The sequence below is a fragment of the Cuculus canorus genome, chromosome 23 (genome assembly GCF_017976375.1).
Source record: "Cuculus canorus isolate bCucCan1 chromosome 23, bCucCan1.pri, whole genome shotgun sequence".
NCBI classification, from domain to species: domain Eukaryota; kingdom Metazoa; phylum Chordata; class Aves; order Cuculiformes; family Cuculidae; genus Cuculus; species Cuculus canorus.
In genome coordinates this window covers 1,251,692-1,274,691 of record NC_071423.1, presented here as the reverse complement: position 1 = coordinate 1,274,691, position 23,000 = coordinate 1,251,692, and the positions used below count along the sequence as shown (strand labels likewise).

The 23,000-nt window shown below is 50.0% G+C and overlaps 1 protein-coding gene across 2 annotated transcripts in view; it reads left to right on the top strand.

Annotated features, from left to right (window-relative positions):
- The window catches only part of ETS1 (ETS proto-oncogene 1, transcription factor), a 78,701-nt gene extending 57,147 nt beyond the window's left edge, over nt 1-21,554 (top strand). The window contains exons 6-9 of one of the 2 annotated variants that reach the window (XM_054086856.1): nt 764-1,012; nt 4,661-4,921; nt 14,856-14,974; nt 16,608-21,554. In XM_054086856.1, the coding sequence (XP_053942831.1) occupies nt 764-1,012; nt 4,661-4,921; nt 14,856-14,974; nt 16,608-16,823 (845 nt within the window). In that variant the 3' untranslated portion in view covers nt 16,824-21,554. The remainder of the gene's footprint in view (nt 1-763; nt 1,013-4,660; nt 4,922-14,855; nt 14,975-16,607) is intronic. The other variant, XM_054086855.1, reaches the window with a different exon arrangement.
- Nucleotides 21,555-23,000: the final 1,446 nt, after the last annotated feature.

Sequence of the window (23,000 nt, the reverse complement as noted above, 5' to 3'; positions counted from 1 at the left end):
ATATTGGGAATTTAAAAAAAACTTATTAAACAAGGAAGGGAATGGGGGCAGAAGGCTTAATTCTGGATTACTAGGTAGGAACCTAGCAAGGAAAGGAGTCAGTCATCAGTCTGGACTCCTGCGTTTCCCATGGCCATTGGTCTGGAGATGTTCTTTATGGGCATTTGAAATCTCTGATGTATTTCGTGAATCAGCAAAAAAGCCCATTTCCCCTGAGTTTGGATTCCAGGCTCTGGCCAGTGAGGATTGGTGACCGTGGAAGTGACTTTATCTATTACTTCTGCTTCATCAATGAAACTTCTTTTCCTGAGACTACACTCTTCATGATCAGAATCAGAATAGTTTGGGTTGGAAGGGACCTTAAAGATCATCTAATTCCACCCCCCCTGCCATGGGCAGGAACATCCCACTGGATCAGGCTGCCCGAGGCCCATCCAATGCTACCCAGCCCACGATACCCAGCATGTTCCCACTAGCAGCTTGCTTGAGAGGAGATTGGCATAATGCACACTGGTGACAGCTGAGGTTGTCTTATTTCTTTAAATTGCTGCAATTATAGGACTCTCTGTAGCGTTTGGAAACCTTACTCAAAATTACTTCCCAATTGCGCCAGGTATTTTATATCCAAAGGCAATCTCTTCTTGCACTTCAGGCCCCAAATCTCACCGAGATGGGGGAGACTGAAGGGCAAGTGAGCCGCACACTGGTTTCTTTGTGTTGTTGGTGTCTGGGTTGCTTTCTGACGCTCCTGTTCTCCTGGCAGGTTATGGCATCGAGCACGCACAGTGTGTGCCTCCCTCCGAGTTCTCTGAGCCCAGCTTCATCACAGAGTCCTACCAGACCCTCCATCCCATCAGCTCAGAAGAGCTCCTGTCCCTCAAATATGAGAACGACTATCCTTCGGTCATCCTGCGTGACCCGGTCCAGACGGACTCCCTGCAGACAGACTACTTCACGATCAAGCAAGAAGTAGTAACGCCGGATAACATGTGCATGGGACGTGCCAGTCGAGGTAAAGTTGTGAATCTCCCAGGGTTTGCTTGGGCTTTTGCCACCTCTACCTGTATCAACATAGGTGATAGGATGAGGGGTAGTGGTTTTAAGGTGAAAAAAAGGAGATTTTGATGACATCTTGGAAAGAAATGTTTCCCTGTGAGGGTGGGGAGGCCCTGGCCGAGGTTGCTCAGAGCAGTGGTGGCTGCCCCATCCCTGGAGGGGTTCAAGGCCAGGTTGGGTGGGTCTTGGAGCAACTGGATCCAGTGGGAGGTGTCCCTGCCCATGGCAGGGGATTGGAACTGGGTGCGCTTTGAGGTCCCTTCCAACCTAAACCATTCCATGACTGATCCTATGAACATAAGCATCTCCCACAGCTCTGTGGGAGGTGTACTTTGTTGGGGACCAAGGCTGTAAGGGCATCGTGCAAGGATAGTAACAAAGACATATATATTAGGAGGTTGAACTCCCAGAGCCATCCTTGCCTTTCTGTCTGGGCAAAACATGAAAAAGGTCTTTCTTTTCTCTACTCTGCTGCCTGTCTTTACAACATCTGCCAAAATGTAGCATTTCTGGCTCTGTACTTTGATGTCAAACTTGAGTGAAGTTGAAATCAGCTTCGAGGTTATTGGGGAGGACAGATTGCTATGCGGTTGTATAAATCTAATTTTCCTACGAGGCCAGCCAAAACCCCGCACATCCTTCACAAGTTCTCATCAGGAATTACTGTCCAAGGCTGTAAGGGTTTTACACTCGATGATCCAAAGTCTTTATCCATTATCTCCGCTGATTTTGATGTCTGTTTGCTTGAACTGAAAATCTGTTCTGACGAACCCAAACCCTGGGCTCTGTTAGGAGATGCAGATGTCATGCGTTGAGTAAGCGACAGAGCCTAAGAACCCCCCGAATCCTTGTGCTACAACCCTACATCACCAGAGTTATAGATACATGATTCCTGCTTGAGATGATGGGATTTAAACACCTAAACACTTTTGAGGATCTGATCCCAGATGCCTTTTCAATTAATATTATTGGATTCTGAACACATGGGGCCCAGATGCCCGACTACTTTGTAATTACATTGCTTAACGCAAGGCTGAGGATCTGGCTCACGGTGTGTATTCAAAACAAAGGTTTAATCCGTAGAGCTCAAAGTCAGTTATAAAGGCGTGCCATTATCTCCTGATTCCAGGTAGGGAACCTGAGGCACAAGGAAGAGATCTGAGCTGCCTGTGATCACGCCCTGAATAGAATCCAGGTGTCCTTGTGCCTAAAATTCATTATAGTAACGTGTTACTGTGAGCCGGCTTTGATGTTGAACGTTTAAACCCATTCATCCAGCGATGAAGATGTACTGGTTCCCTCTGAAAGCCGCGGCCCTCGTGCAGGTCTGTGTCGCGTGTGTGTTGCTCATTGAAGCTCGTGTTTTATTTCTCCTTCTTTTTCCAAGCTGGGAGAGGTAATGACAGGAAAGTTATTGTTTATATTATCACCTCTGCTTCTGCTGCCGGCCGAGTGTTAATACAAGAGGGGTGAATTGGATGATATGGAGAGGCAAAAGGGCAGCAGTGGTAGAGTTTTAGGTAAGCCTCTCTTCCTGGCATTGTTTTTCTGGCCATCTTTTCAGAGTCTTTCCCTTTTTTTGACCTTTTCTTTACGATAGGTGATTTCGTAATAATCCTTATTGAAATGCAAAGATTTGGACATGCTTTTGCAATTGCACCTTGAGCCTGTTCGCACTGGTAAAACCTAGAAAGCCTCCAGAGGAGGGAGGAAAGAGCCCTTAACTCAGCGCTGGGGACCAAGGGCCCCTGGTGTTAGCAAACACTTGCTTGTGATTGAAGAAATGCAGCCGTGCTTACGCTAACGCTACATTTCAGCCATGTAGAAGGGCCTTTGGGTGGCATAAATCCTCCTGGAGTGGTATAAAGAAGCCTTAATATAAAGCAGAGTCCAGTTAATTTATGTTTATGTAGATCTTTCCCTTCCGCTGCGTTAAAAGTTTGGTCTGCGGCAAAGTCAAGCACTTCAGCAGTGGGAAATTCAGGATGAAGGTTTCCCCGACCTTCAAAACTCTAACCTTCAAAACTCACCTTTGTGATGGCTTTAGGAGTTAATTTTGTGGTCCCATGGGTGTTATTTCACTTTGCTTTATCAGTGAGGGCGCCTGGGTGCACAGTGTAGTTGCCAAATGCTTAATAAGCTTATCCTGAGTAGGTGCAAGGGTTGGTTTTTCAAAAGACTCACATTTAGGTCAAATTGAGGTGGATTTTCAATGCAATGACCCAAGCCAATGACACTGAGCTGTTCATCTGGCAGGTTTTTAATTCCTGTTTTAAACAAGCTTGTGCTGCAGGACTTTGCAGGGAAGTGGTTCTGCCAGTTAATGATTGTGCACAAAGCGGTGTTGATGTTCCCTTTGCAGGCTTCAGGAAGTGGATGCTGTGAAATTCTCCAAAAACTGAAAGAAAATACTAAAATGAATTTGAAGCAGGGATATTACCAGAATATCCCTGGCAGAATCGATCCAATGGATCCAAACTTCAAGCCGATCTGAGCCAGCAGTCGAGGCAGAGCCCATTGTAGTCGAGTCTTTCTTAGCAAGTGCTCTTCAAACTCCAACACAACAAAATCTTGTGGGACCGTGCCAGCGTTCTTCCACATTCCCGTTCCCCTGTGATTTACGATCTGGGCCCAAGCTGCGGGTGACTCTGCCAGTGGAAATTTCTCCAGGAGTTCTTGCACAATCCCAGCAGCTGTTTTTAGCCTGGTTTGGGAAATTAGTGAACTCGAATGATCCTATTACGCTCTTAGTTTGTCAGTAAAGATGTTGAGCAATCAGCAGGGTAGGGGAGATCAGAGAGAGCAATTTCAGTTTGTTCTTTGGATCCTTTTTTAGCTCTCTGTTTTAAGTACAGAAGGGTTACTTACGCTGTCTCTAGTGGGTGTAAATTGGCGTTGCACTGCTGAGGATCAAGCCTCTCATGTTCTGGTCTTTACTAAAAATACCCCAGAGAGTAGCCTTGATACAACCCAGCTGTGTTCACCTTACCAGGACTGGAAAAATAGCTGAAAAAAAGCTCTCAGCCTTGTGCTTTCCATTGAATCTGCTGCTGTTTGGGGATTTGGGGGTGGAAGCTGATTGTAACATATGGCAATAAAAGGCTGCTGTATAGTTTTGCAGGAAACATCAAAAGTAGAGAAGCTGGGTGTCCCATGCCTTGAGCAGAATTTGTATTATTGCACTTACTGGACACTCATATCTTTCAGCAGCGAGAGCAGGAAGTCCTGGCACCTGAACTGAGCCTTGTCTGTCTGTTTAAAGTGGATTATTTCTCTGCCATTGCCTTTTTGAAAGCAAGGACAATTCCCAGTTAGCCCCAAGCGTCAGTCGTGGGAAGGGAGTTTGGACTTTGGGTTCTTCCCTTGGTTCTCTCTGCCTTGCTGTGCTGCCTGACCACCTCCAGGGCTCAGATATCCCGGCTCTGAATTATGACTATAACAAAAGGTTCCTAGTTTCAGGCTGTGATTTTGAGTTTCTTTGGGGATGAGGTGTAGCGGGACAGCACCATTTGCCTGGTTGCCTCCCGCCTCCACAGTGGGCCAGCAAAGCATCCTTCAGGGCAAGCTAGAGCATCCTCTCTCACGTGCCCTTCCTTCTCGCCAGGTAAACTGGGTGGCCAGGACTCCTTCGAGAGCATAGAGAGCTACGATAGCTGCGACCGGCTGACGCAGTCCTGGAGCAGCCAGTCCTCCTTCCAGAGCCTCCAGCGCGTCCCCTCCTACGACAGCTTCGACTCGGAGGACTACCCCGCTGCCCTGCCCAACCACAAGCCCAAAGGCACCTTCAAGGACTATGTTCGAGATCGGGCCGATATGAACAAGGACAAGCCTGTCATTCCTGCTGCTGCCCTTGCTGGCTACACAGGTAGGGTCATGCTCTCAGGAAGCTGCCTCTCCTGAATGTCCTGGGGACAGCCTCTCTATCGGTGGAGGGCAGAGCCTCCAGGTTCTCTGGCTGTTGGTGTGGCTGGTTCCACGGTCTGTGAGTGAAGGGTTTTGGGGTCTCCTGGGGTCAGCCCCACACATGCAGGTGTACCTGAGAGCATATACCCCTCCATGGCTGCACATCCTTCAGGTGTGGGCACTCCACACTTCAAGGAGGACGTAGGACCTGCTGAGTGGAGGGCATTTGCAGATCCTGTGGGAGGTGTCTCTGCCCATGGCAGAGGGCTTGGAACTGAATGATCTCTTAAGGTCCATTCTAACCCCAACCATTCTATGATTCTGTGATTTGATGCCTTGTGTTTTCATTTACACTTGGGTGCCTCCTGCTCAGGTCTGGTAGGAACTGGTGTCTGGTGTGGATTGCTGAGAACACAAGGAAGTAGAGAGCTCCTGCTGCTCCCTCCAGCACTTTTATACAACGTGCTGGCCACTTGGTTGTGGTCTCCCACCTTGGGCAGGAGTGGCTGCATTTCCAGCCTTGTTGTGTGTGATGTGAGATGATCTTCTCCTCTTTTGGCATGGAGGAAGCGCTTAGTTTTGCTCTTTACTTTGGTGAGAGGCAGGGATGGGATGATGCCAAAGCAGACCCAGGCATTTTCCATTCCCTGCACTGGGAGAGATGAGAAGGTGATAGGACATGGAAACTCTGCCTTTTCATATGACAGCCCTCCAGCAATCTGGCATCTCCATGGAGAGAAACCTGGTGGGTTGGGGCTTACAGCTAAAACTGAGATAATCCTTTCCAGTCCTTCTGTGCCATATCTGTTCCTCGTGCTACAAGTCAAATTGGCAGAAGAGCCTCCTGCCAGTTCCCCTTTCCCTCGTCCATGTCGATCTCTCCTGTCCCAGCCCAGAGCAGCTGTGGCCCCAAGGAGCAAAGCGGTGGAAATTGTTTCTGCAGATAAAGATCATGAAAAGGTTCAGAGCTGATCCCGAGGTGCGACAGTCCCTGAAATCGCCTCCTACGCATAGCTCATCTTAGGGCTGATATCTAGTTTTTTGTAAGGGTGGGAGAGAGGCAGAGGGGAGGAGAGGTGGAGAGATAATTTTAGGAGCTATGTGTAAAAAAGGAAGTGGTTTGTTGCCATAGCTTTAGTTAGAAAGAAAGCTCAGCCCTGCCTGCTGAATGAGCCTGTTTCGACCAAGTCTATGCAAAAGAAAAGTGAGCTTTTCTATTCCTGAATGGTTTTCAAGTCGGGGATGCGGTGGGGAGAAGCACCAGCGGTAGGAGGGACTGTGCCCCCAGGACCCAATCCTCTGCCATGCCACGGAGACTGTGTTTCTAAGAAAAGACGCTCAGGAGCACAACTTGCAATTTTTATCCTTGTTTCCTCTTGATAATGCCTTTCACTATGGCCCGTGGAAGTGTTTTGGGTCCCCAGTGCACGGGCAGGAGCACTGGTTGTATTTTATCAGCTGGGGAAAGTGAGGCACAGAGGCACTGGCAACGCTAGGAGCTTTATTTTCCAAGCTGGATGTTTCCCTGCACGTTTGCTGTAGCTCATGGAAAAGAGAGGCAGCATTCCCAGTTCCCTCCACAAGTGAGGAGCTAAAGTCGGTGGCTGGACCCAGTGTTTTGCCAAGGAGTATTCGCACCCCAAAGAGTGTCCAAGCTCTTGCCGCCAGGAAGGGGAGACTCAGAGTAATTCAATGCCAGAGCCCACTTCCAAACGCTTTGCGCTGCGCAACATTTTCCTTTGCCTCATTTCAAACCCCGTTTTGAGCTGGGAAGATAATCCCTTGGCCGAGGCATTTTGGTGGGATCAATAAGTGGCAGTGCTTGCTTTTCTTTCGCATTGCTTCACTTGAGAAACTTTAAACGGAGAGAGGAAAATCAGAGGTTTCCAAAATCAGCAATCCTTGGAAATCCTTGAGTTGGAGGGCTGCTTGCTTGCTCTGGAGGCTGCTGAGCAATTATTTAGTACTTGAACTGCCATGGCCCACGTTTGCTGTTGGGAAGGATCTTTGGCCAGATGAACTTTGTGGCTGCAGAGCTGTCCTGTGTCCCTTTTGAAAGCCTACTGACCTGTTGGCACCATAAGTTTTCTCTGCAAAGGGAGCCCAGCATGGGTGCAAAGCGAAGCTAGGTTGCTGTGAAAGCAGGTCACAGCGAGAGCAAGTGAGAACACGTTGCTTTACAAACTGTAGAACTGTGCCCTGAAAAGTTGCTTTGTATTTGTGTATTTCTGCAAATAAACAAAGCAGTGCAGGCTGGCCACGGAGAAATGCTGGACCTCGCTCTTGGACGAGATGAGCGAGGAGGACTCAGGCAGAACTCGCAGGTTGTTTCCTTGCTTTGCTTTACATTACTTTTACTTCACTGGGGGAGGAAGTGCTGTCTGGCAGCTAGAGCAGAGGAACTTGAAGTCTGGGCTCTTGTTTGCAGCTCTGATGAGAAGGTGGAGCCTCCACAAGAGCAGAGCAGGGAATGACCAGCCCACGTCCCAAAGCACTGGGACCCCTGCTGTCCCCTTCTCCCTCAGATGCCTTTAGCCCATGGCCAACACCGGTCATCAGCCCCCAGTAGACATGCGACAGACCTTCTAGAGCTGGAAGAGCGAAGCCTGGTACATCATGTCCTTCCATCGCCAATTTAAGAACTTGACGATATTGTTCAGGTTTTGTTACCAAGGGCCTGTTTAGCCCGTTGCCCAGGGAGGTGGCACAACGCTTTATCACAGCCGCGGCAGATCTCTGATGATATCGGCCCTGGGAGGCGCAGGCTTTGGTGAGAAGGTGCATTTTGGCGGAAGCTCCATTTGCGTTTGATGTGTTCTTCACCCAGCTCGCAAGCAGCTTTTCAAAGCTGCGTTATCTGCCCCCACATCTTGACCTAATTTAGGTCATGGTTGCTCAGATAGAGGTTGATGCAATTTTCTTATCTTTTTTTGAAGGAGAAGTGTAACTGCTCAGGAGTTGAACTTCAGTTTCCATAGCTGCAGGGAGGGCCATCTCTGGACACCCTTGGGTTTTGGGCCAACTCTCTCAAGCTTGGCCAGCTCCAGTCTTACGTTAAGCCAGATTTTATTTTATTTGACGTGACCTAGGAAACGGAGGCGCAGTGCATCTATTAAACTTAGGCAAGCAGTGTGTTGAGATGTGTCTTCTCTGCAGGCAGACGTGCTAAACCTCACGTTGGCATCTCTGAGCTCAGTTTAAGCTCCCTCCTCCATGTAGCAGCGCAGTGTTTGGTGTGGCCAGGTGGCTCGTGCTGGCACATGGGCACAGATCCCTCTGTGCCTGAGCCCAGCTGAGTTAAATTGACCTCCGTTTTGCCTCCGTGCCACCTGCAGCCCTGCCTGTGGCTGTGCCGTAGCTGAATCCTGCAAGCCACTGCCTGCGACGGGTGCCATGGCCACCCACATCCTTCGTGAGACCCAACATCGTATGAATAAACACGGCCAATCTGCAGCAGAGAAGCATGCAGCCTGTGGAGAGGGCAGGGGGTGTGGGTCTGACCACACTGCTCTTTCGCCTTTTTGCCCTATATTCGTTTTTTCCACTATTCTGTCCTACTTGTGCTGCTGCTCTCTCGGTGCTGCAGGTCCAGCAGAGGCTCACACCCTCCCTCTGCCCCTGTGCTTGGCAGTAGCCGCTCAGGGTTGAATAGTTTTGGGCTACTCTTGAGTGTCCCAAAGCACCTGTGTGGGTTTATAGCCAAGTTGTGTTGTTTGTTTGCTCTCTGCAGGATGGGGCTTTCCGTCTCTTGGTGTTGCCACACCACCAGAGCTGTGATATGCCGAGCTGCTGCTCCTCATAGCTGAGCAGACAGAGCAGAGCGGTTCCCCTCGTGTTTGAGAGGCAAGAGGAGGAAAGAGGGACAAGAAGGGTGAAGCGAGTGCACATTTGACGTTCATGCCTTATCTCAAGGCTGAGTTTGCATTTGTGCTACCGTCCTTTCTTATGGACCTGGTTAGGAAGTTGCTGATGTCTTTGTAGACCATCTCAGCACCTAAAGAGTTAATGTCCCCTTCCCAGCTAATATCACACATGACCTGTGTGTCTCTCTTAGCAACAGATTGATGCTATCTTCATTGTCATGTTGCCCTTCAAGAAGACAGAAGAAAGCAGTGCAGGGAGTAGCCACCTCTGCAGATTCTATCTTGCCTGAGCACCCAGGACCTCTTCTCTCTACCAAACCATTTTGCCCAGGCCAGATCCAGCCCTGACCCTTGCTATCAGCATTCGCAGTACCCTGTCAATAGGACTCAAATTTGCCTGCTAAACCCGTCTGCCCCATCTAAATCATCTGCAGTGCAGAGCCTGAAGCCTTCGACAAACCTCTGTCTCTGTGCGATGCTTATCTGTGACACAGAAGTGAAAGCAGGCAGCTGCTGTTTTGCAAGAAAGTCAAGTTAGTGCCAAAGAAAGTGGATCTCTTTCAAGAGACCTTGTGTGCTGCTTCCCCTCTTCTTGCTGCCTGTGCTGCTGGCCTGAAGCTTCCACCAGTGAGCTTCGCAGATGTGCTGTGGTCATCAGCATCCAAAAAATCCACCGGTAGCTGCCTTCCCAGTCCCTCACCTGCCACGGTCCAGTGATCCGGCTGCCCTTGACATCCAGAGTCTGTGTCGTTGCTTTCCTAGAAGCATCAGTATCCTTCCTGCCTGCTTGCCTGCACTTCTGGGGAAGTGTGTGTGGACATCCACTTGTGTCTGAGGTTAAGGGAATCTGGAGATCAGAAGCAGCACAACAGCACCTCTGTCCTCTGGGCGACGCAGGGGATGCTGTTACCTTGCTCATTCTGGGTCGTACCTTCTACTTGCCCTTGCAGGATGCCTTCAGGTGGGACCAGCCACTGGGTCCTGTTCACTTTCTGCCTTTGGTGCAGACCCTGCATGAGGTCAGCAGCTCTTTTTGCACCCCTGAGGTGGGGAGGTCGAGGGTGGGGCTCAGGGCTGGTTCAGTGGCTCCTGCCCCACCTGCCAGACACGTGCAAATGACAGTGAAATCAGCCCCATGCAACGCTGCCCAACCATGAAGGCAGCTCAGCTCTCACCAGAGCTGCTGCAGCCACTTCTCAGCAGCTTGGAGACAATGGCAAAGCAGCAATGGTGGCTTAGTCCCTCCTTCAAGCAACACTCTGCAGCATTGCGTGACAGCTCTTGACCTGCAGGGCCATCTTCAGGGGGGGAATGTGAAGCTCACCAAGGCCCTTGTGCTTTTGCCAGGTGCCTCGAGAGTCAGACCAGTCCTCCCTGCACATTCTTCAGCAGAGGAGATGCAAAGCAGAGCTGGTTGAGTGGCTCATCTGGCTGCTCTCCTGCCTGTAAACGTGGCCAAAAGCTCCCCAAGGAAGGTCCTTCTGGGTCTTTCCCTGCATTCTTCATGACTGCTCTCTGGAGATGCTTCCCTCTGAGCTTCACTGCTGTCCTCCCACCCATACAGTTTGTGGTGGCATGACTACCTGAAGCAGTCTGGGCAAGAGCTGGGGAGAAGATTGTTGCCTTGGTCTTACAAGGGAGAGGTGGGGACAGGCTTTGCCGTGACCAACTCCAAAGTGGGGAGCTTTGGGGACCTTCAGCACCCAATGTCATGCAAGCGGACCCAAGGAGGGCAGACACGTGAGCAAGGCAAAAGCTGTTTTGGAGATGTTGCTATGCCCAATTGTTTTGTTGGGTTGGAACCACAAACCACAGAACAAAAAGCATAGGTGCGCCCATTTTTTTTTTTCTTTAGTAGGGTTTTTTTTTTCTTCTTGTTGTTTGAAAGAAGGAAAACAAAACGGAGGCCGTTGAGAGGGGTGGGGGTGTGAAACCATCTCGAGAGAGAGTGGAGATGACGTGTTTTGGGCTGTACCCGTCTGCCCCAGCTGGGTGGTACCACCATCACCACACCAGTGAAAGCGGCTGTCGTGCATAGTTTGGTTTCAAACCCCTCCAGGGCAGGTGGTAGGGCACCTCCAGTCCTGGCCAAGGGAGGGTGGCATGGGGATGACACCAAACTGCTCTGGGGACACCCGCGGGTGCTGATGGAGGACCGGTGCTGAGGAGGCACCGCTCAGCTAGCAGTTCCTGCTGGAGCAGCTGGCCATCATCCGGCATAAGAAGCATATTTTCCCACTGACGTGGGAGAATTCTTGCGATGTGACTCTCCCCGCTGAAGGACCCCGTTCAGAGCCACCGAGGCCAGACAGGGCGCCCATTGTGGCCCTGTCGGGCAGGCGAGCCCCTCCGGCGGGCGCTATTCTTAGCAGCCTCCACGGGTGCCAGAGGTCGTGGCGGGGCAGGAGGACATCCCACCACCCTCTGAGTCCTTGCCTTGTCTTTTGGGGAGCAGGGTCTGCCTCCGTTCCCCCACCAGGGCCGGGCATGCTCTGGGAAGCCCCTGGATGTGTGTGATAGGACTGGTGCCATAAAGGGTGGCTTGTGTCCCTCCACCCCACACTTGGGGCTGTGTCTCAAAACAGGTTTCAAAAGCATCGCAGTGGTGGTTGGTTTTGGGGATCTTGTGTGGTGGGATGGGGTGGTCGGTGCGGCTGTGTGTGCTTGTGCCATGGAGGGATCTGGACCAGGCGCTGCAGTGGGGAATTCCAGCCCTGTCTGGGGATGAGCGGAAGGGTTGATGCAAAAGGGATGGAAAATGGGCGCAGCTCCCAGTTCCTGCGGGGGTGGAAGTTTGGGGTGCGGAGACAAGCCCAGCAGCTTCATGCTTGCCTTGATAGCTTTGGAGATGCCATATGTGTGGGGATGGGCATCTCTGTGTGAGCCAAGGGTTGCCTTGAAATCCTTTTAGGTGTTGGGAATAATAACTTTCTGCTCAGGTAAAAGAGCAGGTAAAAGAAGCTCATTTCTGAAGATAGACCCCCAACACCAATCACAACTGTCCTGGTCCACCAGACGATGCATGGATCTCCCAGAAAGCCAACCATGTCCTGGGCTACATCAAAAGGGCGTGGAGGCACCCTGAGCATTTTCTACCCTGTGCTCTCCCCAGAGGTGGTTTTGGGCACGCAGGCTCAGGCATGTGCCGGGCTTTGGTTCCTGCCACCTCGCGCATCGCCCGCCTCGCTGACATCTCGGAGCTGTGCCCCGGCAGCAGCAGCAGCACATCTGCAGGGCTCTGGCAGGGCATGTGTTTGTAGGAGCTGAGACATGCCTGCGAGCCCTGCAGTAAACACATTCTTGACATAATTGCTTGTCCAACACAGCGGAATTAGGGGTTTTACACACGTCCCGCAGACAGCTCGGAATAGACCTTGGGAATCCCTATTCCAAGGATGACAGCGCTTCCTTCGAAATCCCAAAATACTCAGCAAAGCGGCACCCAGGGCAGCGACAGGAGCCCAGCCTCGCTCGCTAGAGAGAGGGCAAGAGATTGCTGGGTTTCCCAACACCTCTCCGTGCCAGCTGGCAGCCACGCCACAAGCACCAAGTGTGAACTGTGCTGGCCGCTTGGCTCGGGGTTAATGATGCTTGTTGAAAGGCTCCTGCAGAGCCAGGGTGGCCCAGGGCTATTTTGAGGGCAGTTGCTTCCCCAAAAACCTGATGCCTAGGTGATGGGTTTCATCCGTCTTATTTTAGTGATGGAATGAAAAAATATCCTTGTTCTTTCGTTGGGCAGGAGAAGACTCAGAGCAAAGTGATGAACCTGGTCTTCCTTTGATCTTCTCTGCTAGGGCTGTTTCTCTGTTAACCTGGTTGGGGCTGTTCTCCTTATGCCTAAAGAGAATTGGTGGAAAGTTGGGTGGACCAAGAGAAACTGTCCCCATTCTTCCTGTGGAAGACCTCAGGCACCTGAAATCACCTTTTTTCTTGGTATCGTCTCTGTATTTAAAGCTCTTTGCTATAAATAGGTCTAAGCTTTGGGATGTGGTGGCATTTCAGGCCAGGGTTTTGGCTCTTCCTTTCGGATGAGGGGCAAAGGCGTCATCTGCTTTTCCTCCCTCATTCTGGCACAGATAACCCAACTCCATCCCTACCGGAGAGCGCAGTTGCGGAGTCAATGTCTTGGCAAGCTCCTGCTGAGGATGATGGACTGGAGCCTTTTGCCACTGAGTGCCTTCCCGTGTCCAAGCAGAAGGATGCTGTAAGCCCTCTGCTTCGCCTCTGGCTGTGTGATAACCCCTGGGGCTTGGTGGAGGACCTGGTGCCTGCAAAACCCTGGAGCGATTCCTTCGGGATAACAGGAGGGAAACAATTTGGGGAGGGCTGGACTCACACAGCGATTCCCCTGTCCCGGAGCCAGCTCTCTCATTTCCTCCTCCTCAGCAGCTCGTCTGCTTTTGAGTCATTTTAAACCTTGTGGAAAAGGGGGAGCAGCTCTCCCTTCCCGCGGCGGGTTGTCCCGCAGCCACAGCTCTGACAGCCTTCATTGTCATTCGTGGAAATCGGCTGTTCTCCATCCCTGCTTCTCTTTTTTTCCCTGCTTGAAGCTTGTGCTCATTGCTGTCAGCAGGCGGGTTCACCCCAGCCTGACGTCCTCATCCAGCCCGTGCAATTCTTTTGGTGATAAATCATTTCCTCTAACCTCTGGCTGTGTTTAGTATTTATTTGTCATTCTTAGTATTACTGATCTATTCTAAGCTGTGTTTAAAACATGGCAAAATCTCTCCCGAAACATTTTGCCCCGAGCTAAGTGCAATATTTTGGGTGCGGCCGCATTTGGAAGTTGCTCATCAAAGCGGGTTTGGCTTGAGGGCTTCTCCTCTACCTTTGATTGGGACACAAGCGCAAAGAAGAGAGGAGTATTTTGAAATCCCTCCACGTACACCATTGACCCGGCCAAAACCAGGCTGCAAAGCTGCAGGCTCTCAGTGGAGTGCAATGGGCACTGCAGGTTGGGTGGGTTGGGCTCAGGATCCTGTGGCGAATTGCTGTTGGCCCAAAGTTAGCACCCAAGGGAAAGACAGAGACCGCGGTGTTGGAAGGAGAGGCTTAGAGTATGTGGCATGGGATGCCGTGTGTTGCCTTGTGCCTCTCCAGCTGGATTAGCAGCACCAGCAGCTGCAGGGAGGTTTGCTGAGAGTATGATGGGGAGATACACTGGTCCTGAGCTGGAGAGATCCACCAATCCTAAGCTGGTGAGATCCACCAGTCCTGGGCTAGTGAGATCCACTGGTCCCAAGCCGGAGAGATCCACCAGTCCCAAACTGGAGAGATCCACCAGTCTTGAGCTGGAGAGATCCACCAGTCCCAAATCTGGAGGGACCCACCGGTCCTGAGCTGGTGAGATCCACCAGTTCCAAACTGGAGAGATCCACTGGTCCCGAACTGGAGAGATCCACCAGTCCTGAGCCAGTGAGATCCATTGATCCTGAGCTGGAGAGACCCACCCGTTCCTAACTGGAAAGATCCACTGGTCCCGAGCTGGAGAGCTCTGCCTGCCGAGCCAGCCATCCTGTGCCTTTTCCGCGCTGAGCTCTGTCAGCCGGCAAAGCCTGTTCCTGCAGCAACACGCTCTGGAGAGAAGCCAAATAATTTTCATACCTGGGTCCCCCCTTATCTTGGTAAACAGCGACGGAGCAAAGAGTCAAGGTCGGGAAGCGAGAGTCTGCTGGAGTTCATGCGATGGCCAGGAGCTTTTTGGCACGGAGGACTCGGTGGTGCTCTTGTGCCAAGACAATGACTCCTCGCTGTTCGGATGCCAGAAAAATAATCCTATTTATGTAACTCAAAGTGAAGCATTCCAGTGCATGAATATTCAGCTCTTACTGCAAATAGGAAGTTCTTTTACCTGCAGGATTTAACTCAAGCTGTCATCTCAGCCCACATCTTGCCCTGTGGCTGCTGATGGGGTCTTTGATAGCAGAAGGTTTTGAGCTCCGCTTACCTGTGTTTCCCGCTCCTATCCCCACAGGATAGAAGGGACCGTGCTTTTCCTGGCATTAATGTCTCCTGTTCCCTTTGTCTTTCTAGGCAGTGGACCCATCCAACTGTGGCAATTCCTGCTGGAACTGCTCACTGACAAGTCCTGTCAGTCCTTCATCAGCTGGACGGGGGATGGCTGGGAATTCAAGCTTTCTGACCCAGACGAGGTAGGCAGCCCTGAAAACAAGCTGTGCGCTGCAATATTGCTATGGATACCCCTCCCCACCTCCCTTCAGGGCTGGGATTCAGGCAGTCACATTTTGATTTTGGGTATGTGTCGGGAAAAACAATGATTTACAACCCAGCTGAAAACCTATAGAATCATTAAGCTCATCCCCACCAACCATCAGCCCAGCCCCACCGTGCCTACTAAACCATTTCCTGAAGCACCACATCTACACATGTTTTGAACCCCTCCAGGGATGCAGACTCCACCCCTGCCCTGGGCTGCCTCTGCCAGGGCTTCACCACTCTGTCAGTGAAGAAATTTTTCCTGATATCCAGTCTAAACCTCCTCTGGAGCAGCTTGAGGCCATTTCCTGTGGTCCTGTCACTTGGGAGAAGAGCCCAGCACCCACCTCACCACAACTTCCTTTCAGGCGATTGTAGAGAGTGATGAGGGTTCCCCTCAGCCTCAGGAAGTAGTAATTTTTGCCCAAAGTTGGTGGGAAGTTGCTGAAACACCATGGAGAGCCATAGTGCCTAACCACTTCAGATAGGATGTGTACAGGTGAGAGGGAGGGAATTCCCACTGGTCATGGGGAACAGGTGGGACTTCCGTTCCCTTTTCTGGGTTATATATCCTCATACTTCAACAAGGCCAAGTGTAAGGTCCTGCACCTGGTTCGGGGCAATCGCAAGCACAAGTACAGATTGGATGGAGAATGGATTGAGAGCAGCCCAGAGGAAAAAGACTTGGGATGCTGGTAAAGGAGAGAAGCTTGACATGAGCTGCAACATGTGCTTGCATCCCAGAAACCAACCGTGTCCTGGTCTGCATCCAAAGCAGTGGGACCAGCAGGCGAGGGAGGGGATTCTGCCCCTCTGCTCTGCTCTGGTGAGACCCAACCTGGAGCCCTGTGTCCAGTTCTGGAGTCCTCAGCACAGGAAGGACATGGAGCTGTTGGAGCGAGTCCAGAGGAGGCCACGGAGATGATCCGAGGGCTGGAGAACCTCCTGTATGAGGACAGGCTGAGAGAGTTGGAGTTTTTCTGCCTAGAGAAGAGAAGGCTCTGAGGAGAACTTTGAGCATCTTCCAGTGCTGAAAGGGGCTCCAGGAAAGCTGGGGAGGAGCTCTGGATCAGGGAGGGCAGGGAGAGGATGAGAGGAATGGTTTTCAGCTGCAAGAGGGGAGATTGAGTTGAGATCTTAGGAAGAAATTCTTCATGATGAGGGTGGGGAGGCCCTGGCCCAGGGTGCCCAGAGCAGTGGTGGCTGCCCCATCCCTGGAGGGGTTCCAGGCCAGGTTGGATGGGGCGTGGAGCCCCTGATCCAGTGGGAGGTGTCCCTGCCCATAGCAGGGGGTGGAACAGAATGGGCTTTGAGGTTCCTTCCAGCCCAGACCATTCTGGGATTCTGTAGAGCCCTCCACAATGTTCTGCTCTTGTATGGAGGTTGTTTTTCCCAAACTTTAATGCTTGTGACTCACCATGTCCACCTGAAAGCTGCAGAAAGTCCTCTCCCATCCCTCCTATCTGGCACTACTGCTTGCTGATGGCTGTCTGGCCAAGCCAGACTGATTTTTCCTTCGTTTCTCTGCGACGTGCATCCCCTCCTTGACTCTCCTCACCCCTCTCCTAGGTGGCCAGGCGATGGGGCAAGAGGAAAAACAAACCCAAGATGAACTACGAGAAGCTGAGCCGTGGCTTGCGCTACTACTACGACAAGAACATCATCCACAAGACGGCTGGGAAACGCTACGTCTACCGTTTCGTCTGCGACCTGCAGAGCCTGCTGGGCTACACGCCCGAGGAGCTCCACGCCATGCTAGACGTCAAGCCAGATGCTGATGAGTGAAGACGGCCAGCCGGGGTGGAGGATCACCCCGTAACGTTTTGGAGAGTCAATGGGACTTTTTCTGTTGGTTCTTTTTTAATTTTTGTTGTTATTTTTATTGTTCGTTATTTTTTTGTTTTCAAGAGCAACTCAGATTTGATGCTTTGAGGATGTTGGGAGAGAGGGTGGTGGAAGAGGCAATCTTTTGGCCAAAGCCTAAAAAGTTTGGTTCAGAGAAGGATGGGCCTTTTTTTTTTTTGAAAGCCCCAAGACAGGCTTTTTTGGGGGTGAAATTCTGAGTTTTAAGAAAGCCAGAAAAATGTAGCTCACTTAAAAACCAAACCCCTCCCCACCCCTTGCTGTTTAGAAAAACTCTTATTAAATGGATCCCTTCGGTTTTTGTGTTGTTCGCACACAAACATGTTCAGGAAATAACAAAATTCCCGAGGATTTGAGGATTTAAACCTTTTTTTTGGGGAGGGAAAGCCAAAGGGGGTGAATATTCCTGCTTCGGGGAGGGGCAATATAAGGAAAAAACCAAGAACTGTTTGTCGTTCTTGTTACATCGCCTTTCTGTCAGTTGTCTCCTGTTCTACGAAAGGCAGAATTTTTGGGATCAAGAGGGAGGGATCACGTCTTTTGTTTTTTTAAATTTGTTAAAGTTTTATTTTATTAAATTTTGTGCCAGTATTTTTTTTTTTAATTTTTTAAATAGTCTTAAGCTCTAAGGTGGTCTCAGTATTGCAATATTGTGTGTGTTTGTTTCTGTTACGCCAGCAGAGAGTTTTATACAGTGAGGAAAAAAGGAAAATAAACCCCAACAGAGGAGTTTATGTAGACCCTGCTGGAGAAGCGAAGCGCTACGACTCGGCATCTCCGACTCGTATGTGAAGGAAAATCAACTCCAAGCTGGCTCCTAGTGATGCTGGCCAGGGGTGCCGGTCATGCTTCCAGTCCCACATGCTTCGCTTCACCGTTTACTGATAAAGCTGGTTGAAATTACTGCTTTTCATGTTGTTAAAAAAGGGGCCTTTCTGGATGGCTGTGTTTTGTGCACGAAACCTGTCGAGATTTGCAGGGAAAAAAAAAAGGGTTTTTGCATTTTCCAAATCACTTCTGTATTGCTCAAGGGACGCTTTGGTGCTTCGAGAAAATGGGGTTGGTTTAATTTTTGAGGGGAAAAAGGAGAAATTCCTGTGTTTGAATGTGATAAATGGAAAATGCCCAAGTTGATTGGTGGGGGAAAAATCAGGTTGAAGTTGAAAACCCAAAGGGAAGTGTTTTCTCCTTCCTCTTTCGACCAGATCTGTCTGTGTTGCTGTATGTCTTGACCAACTTGGGCACACTCAGAAAGGAAATTGTCCTTGCAAATGGGTTCTTTCCTGCTCGTTGGAAGCCTGATCCCGCAAACCCTGTCGGGGTGTGATTAGCATGAAGCATATGACTGGGGGAAACGGAGGTCTGGTGAGCTTGCCCGAGGCGGGTGCGGGATCAGTCCTGAGAGGAGCTGCTCCGTCTGTCCTCCCAACCTTGGGCAGCGTGGTTTGTGCTCAGAGGGGTAAATCCTGCTGCTCCCAGCGCTGCCCGGGATGCTCTGAGCAGGCTGAAGCTGATGGGTTCAGCGTGAGTTAGAGGATCGGGTGCTGAGTGTTTCTGATACAACCCTGCAGCTGGATCCGTGCGGATCCGGTTGCCAAAACGGGACTTTTGACCCCTGAAAGCCACTGGGTGTTTTCTTTTTAAAGGCAGTATTAATGCGTTTGAACCAAAAGTACCTTCTTTTTGTGATGTTTGTCTGTCCGTCTGTGTGTTGTAGGTAGCTGTGTTCGTTACAGAGGCGCTGTGGGACAGCAGCGGGGTCAAGGTGGGCAGGGGCTGTCGGAGATGCTCGCCAGGTGATGCCTAGTCTGGGTTGATAGGTCAGGGCAGCAGGATCCGGCTCCACATGCTAAGAGCTGAAATATTCAGGCAAGAAACCTGCCTTGTGCAAGGATGGGGAGCTCAACGCTGGGGCAAGGTGATGCTCAGAGGTGCTGGACTCTCCTCTGCTTCGTCCTGAGCTGGGGGCACCCAACACCTCCATCCTGATTGGTCGTTTTGGGGTGATTTGGCCCCCAAACTGCTTTTTGCTTAAAAAAAAAAAACGATGATGGAGGAGGAATGAGCAGGACGAGAGGGAGCTCCAGCTGACGGGGTTGAAGCAGATGGTGGTTTAGGTAAGGGAGGGTCTTAGATTTGCTGTTAGCTCATGGGGCTGGGGCTGCGCATCATCCCACTGAGCACACGGAAAGAAAAGAGTGAGATGGGTGGAAAAGACGGAAAAAGGATGGAAGGAAGGTGAAAGGAGCACACACCAAAGGGCGAAAGGGACGCAGCCCACTGGGAAGTTAAACTTCAGCTTGGCTCCTTGGGCAGACTGGGCAAGGGCAGAAAACAGCTTGGCTGAGCTGGAGAGAGGAAAGGAAAAAATGGATAATGTGGATGAGGTCCCCCCACCAATGAGACACCAGTACAGAGCTCTGCTGCAGAGCCAGGCTCGCTGCAAGGCTGGAAAGGGCGTGGAGCAAGGTGTGACAGCACAGAAATGTGCCAGGGAGGAGTAGTTAAAGAGCATCCCAATACGACGCTTCGCCTGGGTAGGATTTTCAGTGATTGGATGGTTTTTTTAAGGTGTTCAGGACTGCTGTTCTGCATGCAGTTACCCTTCATGGGCTGCTTCTAGCAGTGCTTTGAAAAATATGCCTTGTAAGGGATGCTGCCAGGAGGACGGGAGTCCATCTCCTGTTGTCAGCACCACTCCGTGCCCCAGGATGTGTCTCCTGCTTTTATTGGATGCTCCACTGCAGCTGAAGTGCCTTTTTCAAGCAGAAAACAGGGATAAAATTTCCTGCTGACAGAAGGAACCGCAGGTTCGGGTACCAGCCCCATCCTTCTGCCAGGCAAAATCCCTCATCCGCTCTGCCGTGCTTGTTTTTCCAAGTTTCCAAGCCAAACCTGTGCATGCCCAGTGATTTTGGGAGGATGGTTTAAAGGTTAGAAAGGGCGAGTCATGGAAAGCAGCTCTGGTTTTTGGAAGTAGCCCCTGGTTGGAGCTTCTCTGTCATTTCTCCCGGCTGTTTGCCCTGCCAGCTTGCAGCCTGTGTGCAAGTTCAGCAGCAGAAGGGCACTTTGGTCCAAGGGACAGCAGGTTCATCATTTTCTGTGCTCCTCTTTATTGTTTATTCCCAATCTAGAGCCCATCCCGGACAGGGCTGTGTGCTGTTTATACACTGGAAATTTGCAAATTTGGATTTTTTTTTTTTTGTTCTTTTTCTTTCTGCTTTTTAATTGCCTGTTGACTTACGGTGAGGGATGTGCTGGGATCCAAACCCTCTGACCTCTTATGTTTCAAGGCCATGACAGCTTGGTTAACCCCCTGGCACACATGGCTGGACCAGAAGGCTAGGTTGGAGAGGGTTGATGGAGGTCTGCCAGGGATGGGGCTCGCTCCGGTGCTGGTTTCTTTGCCTGGAGCTGAGCTTCAGCCTCGGCAGGTGAAGGTGGCTTCTGGGAATTGGGTAATTTTTGGAACGTGTCAGGTGTGTTTGATGGTTTTTTGGGGGTATTTTGTGTGTTCTCCTTCTTATCTGCTGTTATCTCCATGTGGGGATGTGTCTCCTTGACCTCACTGGTAGAGCTTCAGCCCTCCGTTGGGAGTGTAGTGCTTCCAAACAGCTTTCCAGGGGCTTGGCAGCCGGGATTTGGGACCTCAGTAAATGGAAAAAAACCCGATGAGAAATACAAGCACTTTTCCTGCTGCCTGTCTCTCTCTGTGACCGCAACCCATGGACACCGGTGTGTGGGCAAGTGTAGATCCATTGTCTTTCCACACTACCACCATCCCGCTCCAAGCAGGGTCTTTCACGTGGAGAAACAGCCAAGAAGGGAGAGAAATAGATACTGTAAGGTTTAACCTTCTCGCGTCTTTCCAAACTGACATCTTCTCCATAAAAACGGTCCCTGGAATCACCGATTAATTCCGATGCTGCAGGAAACATCTCCATCTTCTGCCTCTTGATCTTCTGGAGGGGTTTCTGCGAGGCTTTAGGGCTTAAGTTCTTGTTCCTCATTAACGTCACAAACTCTGGATGCCTTGGCTTGCTCTGCTCTCTGGTAGGGTCTATATAACATCCGTGAGCTGTTGTCTACATTCCAAAGAGGTTTAAAGAAATGATAAATCTATGTATACATATATGTTATAACGGAATATCTCCAGGAATTAACTGCCTCAGTAAAAAAAAAGAAAAAAAAAAAAGTATTTTTTGGTTTTGTTTTGTTTTTACACATGGGATTTTTTTTTTAAGCTGATAAACATAGAAGAAGAAGAAAAAAAGAGATTGTTATATTGTGCTGTTCGACTATTTTCCAACTTGTATTTTCATATAATTTATATTTTTTAAAAGTGGAAAAAAATTTTAAAAGCGAGATTTAAAAAAAAAAAAGGAAAAAGCAGGTGCTTTTTACAAAAACTGAGCTGAGGTAGCTTAGAGATGTAGCGATGTGTGTGTGTGTGTGTCCGTGTGTGGTGTTTTGTTTTGTTTTGTTTCGTTTTGTTTTGTTTTTTAAAGGATACAAAAAAACAAAAGTCCCTCCTGCATTGAATTCTTAAAGAAGGAGGGGATTGGTTTTGTTTTAATTGCTGATGCTGGCACATCATTTTGCTGGAGAGTTTTTTATATACTGTAGCCTTATTTCATATCATATTTTAAACCATGTGAAATTAAAAGAAGAATAATTCATAACCCTCGGTGTCGGTGTGCTTGTTCCTTGCCTTTACTCTTTAAATTTGGGGAGCAAAATGGAAAAACAAATATTCCAGTACTGAGAGGAAGGATATCTTGATGAGGGAATGCGGGGCAGGATGAGGTGGAATGGTTTTGAGCTGAAAGAGGGGAGATTGAGATGAGATCTTAGAAGAAATGTTTTGCTGTGCGGGTGGGGAGGCCCTGGCCCAGGTTGCTCAGAGCAGTGGTGGCTGCCCCATCCCTGGAGGGGTTCCAGGCCAGGTTGGATGGGGCTTGGAGCCCCTGATCCAGTGGGAGTTGTCCCTGCCCATGGCAGGGGGTGGAACGGAATGGGCTTTGAGGTTCCTTCCAACCCAAACCATTCCATGTTTCTATGATTTTATTGAAAACTTAGAAAACCCAGCAATTTCTGTATTTTTTTTACATTATTAAACAAATTTTTGTGGTTGTAGGAAAGAAGGGTCTGGCTGGCGTCACAGCCTCTGGTCTCAGAGGGCCAGAGAAGGGAGATACTGCATCCCACCTCCTCCTTTCCATTTTGGGGGCACGGGTTGTCCTCTCCAGCTTTTGGAGACTGTAACCACTGCACATTACTGTCCCAGGGGCAATTCCAGGGTTTCGAAATGGTCTTTCATCTTGAATCAACACTGGGAGTTTGGGATATCTGTGGTTTACCACCCCGAATGACTTTTAAAGTAGTATTTTCTTCAGGAGGCTCTTGCGAAATAGGTGTAGGCAACTCGCAGAATACCATAGGCAACTCGCAGAGTACCGTAGCCACCAGCTCATCTTCACTGCAGTGTGAAGGTGCTGCTGAGCACCCGGTTTCCTGCTGGAGACATCAGGCTATGGTCCATCAAGAGGAGAAATCCATTGCCGGACTTCTAATAGATCAAATGAGACCGTTGTAGAATCAGAATGGGTTGGAGCAGACCTTAAAGCCCATCCAGTTCCAACACCTTGCCATGGCCAGGAACACCTCCACTGGCTGCTCAAAGCCCCATCCAACCTGCCCTTGAGAACCTGCAGGGATGGTCCAACCCATCCATTGCGCTTCAGATCTTTGAACAATATATTTTTATATATTACTTGAGTTTTATACTGGCTCAGGTATTCCCTCATCAAGCCTGGAGGAAAACTATGTTGTTCCTAATTGGACAGAGGTTTGGTTGGAGCCCGTTAACACATAGGTCTGGAAGTGCTGATTAATGAGGCCAGCATCTTGGAGAGGTTCATGGTCCAGGAGCCGTCGCTTATTCATAGACCTGGTGAGTTTGTATGATGGGAAATTCCCAGAGGGCAATGTCATTGACGCTTGTTTTCTTGAATCAGCATGAAGTGGACGAGACAAAGTGTTGAGAAATGTGCCGTCCAGGTTTATTGAATGCCAAGAAGAGCAGACTAGTCATCAGCG